The sequence below is a fragment of the Glycine max genome, chromosome 17 (assembly GCF_000004515.6).
Source record: "Glycine max cultivar Williams 82 chromosome 17, Glycine_max_v4.0, whole genome shotgun sequence".
Classification (NCBI taxonomy): domain Eukaryota; kingdom Viridiplantae; phylum Streptophyta; class Magnoliopsida; order Fabales; family Fabaceae; genus Glycine; species Glycine max.
In genome coordinates, this window is record NC_038253.2 from 13,509,830 (window position 1) to 13,519,035 (window position 9,206).

The 9,206-nt window shown below is 32.8% G+C and overlaps 1 protein-coding gene across 1 annotated transcript; it reads right to left on the reverse strand.

The window, feature by feature from the left end:
- Positions 1–5,699: 5,699 nt before the first annotated feature.
- On the reverse strand, positions 5,700–7,898 carry LOC100791928 (1-aminocyclopropane-1-carboxylate synthase 3). Its single transcript, XM_006600844.4, has 3 exons — positions 7,517–7,898; positions 7,087–7,379; positions 5,700–6,988 (listed from the first exon to the last, which is right to left on the reverse strand). Exons 1-3 carry the CDS (start codon positions 7,661–7,663, stop codon positions 6,001–6,003), a joined length of 1,428 nt encoding a protein of 475 aa, XP_006600907.1. The 5' UTR covers positions 7,664–7,898; the 3' UTR covers positions 5,700–6,000.
- Positions 7,899–9,206: the final 1,308 nt, after the last annotated feature.

Below are 9,206 nucleotides of genomic sequence, written 5' to 3' on the forward strand. Positions count from 1 at the left end.
TCTCAACATGATTCACTATTATATATATATATATATATATATATATATATATATATATATATATATATATATATAAAATATAATATAATATATATATATATATATATTAAAAAAAATTGTTTTTTTAATAAACTTGTTCCAAATCCATTAATTATTAGAGAGCTGCTATTTGTTATGAAGGGAAATATATTGTACGAATGATTATGTTTATTAGAGACTGAGATTCAAGATTTTTTACCAAAAAAATCTTCAATTTTTTAGGAAAAACCTCTTTAAAATTATTTAGAAAAATAAAAATGATAATAATAATTTTTTTAATAATATAACAAAATGGAAAATAATACAAATTAATTAAACAAAAACCTCCTACAGATTACACATATCCTCCATCAATTCGCCAACTTTAATGGGTATAATTATAGTAATTCTAATATAATATAAACCAATTTTTTAAAATATTTAAAGAGTTGTGTGATGATTCAATATTCATCCACTATTTATAATATTTTTTTATTTCCAACATTATATAACTTTTGAATAATATGTGTGTGTGTCATATTTACTTCTTTTTTTTTTTGTAAAGTTACTCTTTTTAATAACTTATTCTATATGTATATTTGAATAATTCAATTATTGAATATTTTCATATTATTTCAATAATTATGTATACCAAAATTTAACTAATTTGGCCATTTTTAATTAGACAAAATTTTAGAGTCGACATTTAATTATATTTTAAAAAAAGTATATATTCTATGTTAAATTGGATTTATTTAATGAAGCGTTAAAATTTAATGAAAATTTTTAGATTTAATCTATTTAATAAAATAATAACTGAAAAGTTAAGTTATTGAAATATTATATTTACAAAGAGCGATTGAACATAGTAATTCTATCAAAAATTGCTCCCAGTCCCAGAGTAATTAGATTTCCTTCTATATTATTGGGAGAGAAATTGATCTAAGAATAATTAGATTCCCACCTATAATATAGGATGAAATCAAATAATTTATATAATTTACACTAATTACTAATAAACATAATTAATGTAGGAGGGATGCCCCAATTAAAAGTAATTAAATTTTTAGACCAAGATTAATCATTAGTTAAATCGGTCGGTGAATATATATTCCGCATCAATAATTACATTATAATAAAAAAAAACATTCATTATTACATCATTAACTAATATTAATGCTTTTATAATATGCATATATAATTATCTCAGAAATTCGGTGCAATAGCGTATAGTGTTCATATATATGTTGTTATTTTAATCTCTCAAGTGTCAAGGTGACACGTATTGGGTGGGTGATTAATTTCTCAGCGTATTGTTGATGTCTAAACATATTTAGGCATATCATATCCAATATAAAAAGTCAATCAATCACTAATAATCATTATGCCATTTTCTTTAATTACATTTTTTCTTCTTCTAAAATAGAACTTCCGCTTTGATTTGTTTTCTCTTTTCTATATCATTAATTAGTAATTTAGTGTATGTGCACATCTCTCTCTATATATAACAAATGATTAATGCAAAAAAAAATTCATTTGATCGATCAATCATCACAAGTAGCTAAGATTATAATCGAATCACAGAAGAAAATCTTGAAGTGGTGGCCCCCTTGGATGTGGGGATAACTAGAATTATCGTTCAACAAGCTTTTATATTGATCTTTAGTCTTAGATGATATTGTATATATTTGGATTCTCCAAAATGCAATAGATATACTTCATGTTCAGCTGCCGTCCGAAATCTGAGACTCGTTCTACAAATCTTAACAGAAAACCGTGTTGACATGTTTTCTGTTTTGTGTTCCATGGGACGATAATTATTTTATGAGAAGAACAAATATTTTTAATACTTGATTATATAATCATACTCAAACCTACCAGAAACGAACCTCATGATATGTTAGTTAGTTGTACCACAGAGCATTAATTGTTCAAAGTGAAGGCGTATTTGTAGCAAAAAGATTATTTAACTTCTTCGGCACATGCATATAGTTGACAAGAATGTTGAAATCGACCAAAATTCCCAAAGCTTAAAATTTTATAAACTCGATCAATATAACCATAATTTGTTAATTTAACATATTATATTGCTCTACGAGTCTGCCATTAATAATTAATGAAGTCTTGAAGCTTGGAAAGCTTTTCTTCACATGTAAGGATGATGGGGTGGTATATAATTAAGGTCGTAAGCAATTAATAACATTTATTTATTTTTTAAAATACTAGACTAAGAAAATCAGAAATTAAGAAATAAAAGACTTAAATCTTTTATTGAGAAGTAATGAGATCTTAATAATATATAATTACATACACACTAATACGGCAATATCTTATTAGTTCAAGTGGATCCTCAGTCCCCATCTACAAGTCGTAACATAGCCCATGAGATACAGCAAATTAAATTTTAAGTTTCTCAAGGCAACCAGCGACCTCGATTATTGACACCTGTCTACATGCGATCAAGATATTGAATTGACAAAATATATATGAAATATGACACTCCAATTTTTTTAATTTTTAAGATAAAAAGTGTGATTGTTTCCGACGTAAGCAATGTTGTTACCTTTTTATAATTGATTAAAGGTTACGTTATGAATCTGTCAATGGAGTTAATTGTCTCTCATTAATTTACTATAAAAGATATAATTATAAAAAAAAATCAGAAAATGAAATTCTATTCTTTATTATACAAACACGGTTTCAGTTCTTGTTACGGGGATTATCCCAACATTAGATGTGTTAAGTCCGACGTATATAAAACCACCGACATAGGATAAAAAACGCGAATATTAAGCGACACATGACAACTAATTTTTCTGTCAAAGACCTATAACGATCTATAAATATTGTAACTATACGAGAAATTAGATAATTCTGATTCATTTTACACATCTCTCTCGCCCTCCCTTCTTCCCTCTCAAAACTCTCTCCCAATTACTATTATGATCACGCTCTTTACATTAATTCTAGTGATTATATTATAGTAGTGCTTTTTTCGTATAGAACACGGCTTTAGTTCTTTAAGATTGTAGTCTTAACTCATGTGTGAGAATATTTATTTAGCAGAAGAATTTTTCTGTATTTGATTTTCATTATGTGTGTTTAAAAATTTTTTGGGTCAAACAACAGTTACGACCTAATAAATTGAAGACATATGTGATCTCTAAGGTGAGAAAAAAATTAAAAGTTGAATTGAAGTACAACATAAGTGAAGCTGTAATAAATATTGTAAAATTATTTATAACTAGTTTTATATAGTAGATATATTTGAGTGATCACAAGCAAAGACACTCGGATCCATGTTCAATGGCTGCTAAATGTAAGTTTCAACATTCTTGCATTACATTTCAATTTAGAATGGCCTTCCACCTTCCAGATTTTGACTCCTAGCATCGCAATCGCTTTACAGGCAATATTTTAGCCTAAAATTTGTTTGGCATGATCCGGAAATTCAAGTTCATTCTTTCGCCAGTTATCTAAATAAAACAAACAAATTAACAAATTGCATGATTTTGTATACTTTAAATGGAATTTATCTTTAGATTATTGTTGTTGTAAAAGGAATTAATCTTTAGGTGTAGAATAAATTAAAAAAGAAACATTTTCGTAAGTTCTTGACATTATCAAAATACACCAGTTATATAAATTAAAGGTTATTTATTTAAAAAATCAGCAAAGTCGTTAGTAGATTCGATTTGAATTGGAAGGAGAATATCCTATATATGTATCCACTCCATGTTGTTTTGTTATTATGCAAGGTCAATTTGGAATACATGAATAATATTTGTTTTTTTATACGCATATTATTATCTAGTAAATAATACAGAATACTATACCCTAGTTTATGATAGGTTGGTGCTTTAACAATTGTATGAGTGCGCTGTAGACTTGTAGGGGAGATTATGTATTATATTGTTCAAGTGTGAACTCATGGCCATAACGGAAGTTATAAAGGCAGGGTCTGCTGCTAACATGGGCATAGACAAGTAGGAAGATTAGGGATCTATTTACTAATTTGATACAATAATTTATTTTCAAAATATTCTATTCATTGATTAGGTAGTGCTACTACTATTTTGTTTTTATTATTTTTACAAGTCTTTAAAGTTTGACAGAAAAGTAAGATAACATTTTTGTAATCATAAATAAAACTGAAAATTTTCTTAATTTTTTTTTCAGTATAGTAAAAGCTGAATCAACGTAAAAAAAAAAAAACAGCAGGATTATCTCATCAGGACGATATATCTATACTCTAAAAGAAAAAAATATATATATACGAGACTGTTGAACCTGGGCTATCGTGTGGAAGTGACACATGTGATTGCACATTTTCATTCAATGCGTCAATTACGTGAACGTGTCATCTGTGTGTGGGTGAACTGCGAATGTAATTAGGTAGTGTTTTTCTTGGGCATTCCATAGTAGTAGCTCGTAGAAATTCAAAACATCAATTCAATCAGCTTTTTGCTCTGTTAATTCACGAAAAAGCGACTCAAAACAAAAAGCTCCTCCAATAGAGCTTGTGATTCGTTGAGGAACAGCCAGCACACACACGTACTCGTCACCGCAAAATCAGTTCGAGACAAAATCACTTTTTCAGCAGTGATGATTTATGATTACTCCCAGAAAGTTCAACAAACCAAAGTTTTTTTCGACAGTTTTAAAATGATTTCTTGTAAGGAACTCCAGCGCACTTTTTGATTGCGTAGTTGGTTTCAAAAACGGTAATTAATCCATTGTTCAAACTTCGAAGTCTCCCCCCACAGATTTCAGATCGAGTTTATACTATTTAATATTAAAATTATCCATCTTTATTCTATATTTCTTTTTTTCCTATTTTCCTATTGAACGAAAAACAGGGACAAATAGAATTAATTACTCAAATTTTTACTTGGTTTACAGCACATTGTGTAGTAGCCCTTTCTTGCGGTCCAAGAGAAAAAGGTGGAGCTACCTTCTGCCTTGTCTTAAATCAAAACCCATAAAACGGGAAAAAAAAAATTATTGTTACCAAATACCAAAAATTCTAAATATATCAAACCTTATTGACTTTTTTTGTCTCTGACCGACACTTTGCAAATTCTCCTTCTCAAACGCCTAGAAAAATATGTTATGGTTGAAAACGGTGAAATGGGTGTGAAGGTCGGTTTGTTGATAACGGGCCGTCAACGTCGGCAGCCCAACCCATCGTCCTCAGCCGTGTATCTCGCCGGTGCCGTTAATTACGTACAAGTAAGCTCTTGAAACCAAGTGTGCGTGTTCAACACATGGCAAATTAAAGAAGCTACAAGCACACATAACAATAAGATAGCAGAACATCGCATATCAATCTTCACAATTATAATTAAGTTTCTTTGCAATATCCCATGAAAAAAATTATATGTAATTCTACATTATAAAATAACTCTTTATTATTTTTTATTTACCATGAAAATATCATTACAATAAATTTGTTAATTATATTAACAGTCAAAACTGTGATTCAATGTGTAAAGCTGAACTGTCAAAAAAATGTGTAAAGCTGATTTAATATGTCGTGATCATTAAACATTTAAACTCATATTCTATAAAGTAGTAAGATTTAAGCTGTGGTCACGTTAACAAACATTATAAAGTAATCAAACTTGTCATTGATTGTACGAAGAAGATTTGCATATGATAGGAGATTTTGGATTAATAAGTAATAGCAATATAAATAAAACTTTTCATTAATGTGATAGTAAGGAGATTTTGAAGGTAGGGGAATTAATGACTGAGATATGGAACAACAATTATACAAATAAGGCTGACTAGAAAGCCCACACACTTCACATCCACATGGACAGAGTGCTTTCTCTCTCTCTCTACATTAATTTTTTAGAAAAAAAAAAATGGACAACTTTTTGGACTACTCCACCAAAAATATTGGGGAGGCCGAAAAAGAAAAATTAAAATTGAATTTTATGAATTTGTGCATGAGCGACGTAAAGGACTACGACCAGGCTACCGTTCTTCTTGTTCACGACGATGATCGCGAGACGATAACCGAAAAACCCACTTGGTGAGTGACTTTCTCTTGGAGCTTCCATTGTTGTTGAACAGAGCACCACCATTACTACCACTATTCCTCTGAGACTCAGCCGCCACGAAGTTCTTCAAGCGTTTCATGGCCAAGGCCAGAGTCTCCTCGGACATGTTCGCGAAACACACGCGGAACCACCCTGGCTCGGTGCAATGGCACGAGGAGCCAGGCGAAATGTTCAGCCCAACTTGGTACACTATCTTCTTCCACAGCTCCATCTCCGCCTCGAACGTGTTCGAATACAAAAGTTGTCTCATGTCTACCCAACAAAACAGCCCCGCATTGCTGTCGAGGCAAGGAATACCGGTCTTTAATAACCCCGAAACGAGCATTTTCTGTTGTCGTTTAAGCCTCTTTTTGTTTTCAGCTATGTAGTTTCTGGTGAACTTCTTGTCCCCCAGCATGGCAGAGAGGAGGTACTGCGTTTGCGAAGAAACAAGACCAAAGCTCGACATCTTCGTCGCCGCGGCAACCACGGTGTCATTTTCGGAGTAAATAGCGCCGACGCGGAACCCCGGCAAACCCAAGTCTTTTGAGAGACTATAGACGACGTGAACTCTATTCCAGTCTCCGTCAGTGACGTCGTTTCGTTCCTTGAGAATTTCAATGACGCTGACGAAGCCTGGGGAGCTAAAAACGGTGCCGGAGTATATCTCGTCGCTTATCAAATGAATGTCGTTTTTCTCTTTGATGAAGTCGACCAGAAGGTTCAGTTCACTCCGAGACATTGTGGTGCCTAATGGGTTTGACGGGTTCGTGACCAAAACGCCCTTCACTCTTAGGTTGAGCTTCATCGCATCCTCGTAGGCTTGTTGCAATGCTGCCTCCGTGATTTGGAAGTTGTTGGAACTGTTGCATTGGATTGGAACAATCTCAACCCCGGTTCTCCACTTTAGGTCTCTGTCGAATCTGCACAAGTTGTTCATAAACCAAGGTCAGGGGAATGTAATTTAAATAATATATTTAACACTATGATTTGTTTCTTATAAATAGAAACGAATACTCACCCTGGGTAATAAGGAGTGGGGAGGAGGAATGCTTCGCCTTGTTCGGCGAGACAGAACATTAAGGTTTCGTTTGCGGAGGTGGCGCCGGCGGTGAGAACGATGTGGTTGGGGTCGAAAGTGACTTTGTTTCCTCTGATTTCGGCCATGAAATCCACCAATGCCTTTTTGAATGAAGGGAGGCCATGGTAGTCTTGGAAGAGAGCGAGTTCTCTGAATATGGATTTGCCGTCACGTTTGAACCCTGCCACGTCAGGGTTCTTTGCGAGCCATGACTCTAGGAGGTCGAATGAGAGCTGCAATGTTCCAAAAAGATTATTATTTTTATTGACTCAAAATGTTACACAATACTTGTATAAAGTTTTTTATAAGGTTATACGTTGTAGAAGATTGGGGTTGTGAGAAAAATGAATGTGTAAGTTTAATTAATTACCTGATTCTCTGCGAGACCCATTTGGATAATCCCTTTGGGATTATGGACCTCATCATAAGGGTTTTTCTCGTATTCCTGCCATCCTAGAAAGTATGAAGAATCTTGGCCGTGACTATTGCACGTTGCTTTTGTGGACAAAAGTCTCATTCTTTTTTCTTTTTTTGTGTGTTTGGGATGGTAGTTATTAGTAAGGAATGAAGAGGTTATCACAACAAGGTTGGTTTCTAAAGGAAGGTATGAAGGAGAAGAGAAGAGAATTATGTTTGGAGTGAAACGTTGTTGAAGACGAGAATTGGTGTGTGGTGTTGTAAGGTTGGTCAATATATATTTATAATGCAAGTCCTAAAGGGGTAGAGGGCCTCGTGGTAATGCAGAAACAATTTTGACTATAAAGAAGAAAAAAATGTAAGGTTTGTTGAGAAGAGAGAGATAGAGAGAGAGAGAGGAGACAGAAACTCTGAATAAATGGGCTTAATTTAAAAGCGCTTTTGTCCACCGCCCCAACCATGTCACGAGAAGTCCACGCTCCTTAGTATCGCTCAATAACAAGCAGCGACTAAAATGTTATTGACACTATTTGTGGAAAGTGTCTCCCACCGGGTTTAATCTAGCGTGGAGATTTCGAGTTTATGCAAGTCAAGAAATAATGAATGTTTTTGTTCTGTTTCTTGTTTTTATTGCCATCAACTCAAGTCATATTAATTGTGTCTAGATTGGTTAGAACGTAGTAATTAATTCTGTGGATGCAGATAATGAATTAAGTACAAATTAGGGCGAAAAAGTGTATTTTTTTTTAGTAACAAGTACTGAATTAACTGACATAATATTATTTTATCTTAACCAAATGTTTTGTTTAAATTTTAAATACGTTATTATGCCAAATATTTTTAAAAAATTACTGTTCATAAGAATTTTATCCAGTTGAATATAATTGTCTCTTATATTATAAAACATATATGTAATTAAAAAAAAGTAGTGTATTTTTGTTTGGGAACTTGGTAGAGACGCCGAGAACACTATACCGACAGCAAATCTCATGGAAAGTGGGTCAGTGTGACCTACGAGATCCATTCGTGGCTTAATAAGGACCCAATGGCATGTCCTACATGCTCCCTCTAACCCTAACCCAGTCCAATTTTGTGTCGGCAATTTTCTTCAACCCACTTTTTAACCTTTCCCCAAACATGCCCCCAATGTCTCTCCTCGTTTAATATACTGGCACTATAGCAAACTAACAAATTTGTTGATTTGGAGTCATGAATATAGAATCTCAATTGGGCATCAAGACAATATCGATGATATGTTTCTCCCGTTTCATATACGTTTTAATTATGCTCTCGCAGCTAGAGATTACCGAATATCACGTAAACATATCGATTACGGAATATCAAATTTTCATTGGTCAAACTTTGAGAATTTTTTTTATTAATATTATTGTTATCGCGATAATGGGTTTTGAACCATACACTATAGAAAGTTGAACAAGTAAAATTGTGTATATAGAAATGCAAGTTGCCATGTGACATGTGTGTGCAATGCCCGTTTTGTTAACCTAAAATAGGTCTTCCCTTTATGACCGAAAATAAGAAGTTTCCCTTTAATTTTGTTTGGTAGATTGTTACGATTGAAATAGAATAGAAGGACCATTTTTTGGGGTTCAAGACTCTGATATTCAAAAGCTAGTCGTGGA

What these genes read in the sequence shown, in the direction of transcription:
- LOC100791928 (XM_006600844.4), bottom strand. Translation starts at nt 7,663, where the DNA reads ATGAGACTTTTGTCCACAAAAGCAACGTGCAATAGTCACGGCCAAGAT. An exon ending in TGGGTCTCGCAGAGAATCAG is followed by an intron (nt 7,380 to 7,516) that starts GTAATTAATTAA and finishes GGAACATTGCAG; the next exon opens with CTCTCATTCGACCTCCTAGA. An exon ending in CCCACTCCTTATTACCCAGG is followed by an intron (nt 6,989 to 7,086) that starts GTGAGTATTCGT and finishes CAACTTGTGCAG; the next exon opens with ATTCGACAGAGACCTAAAGT.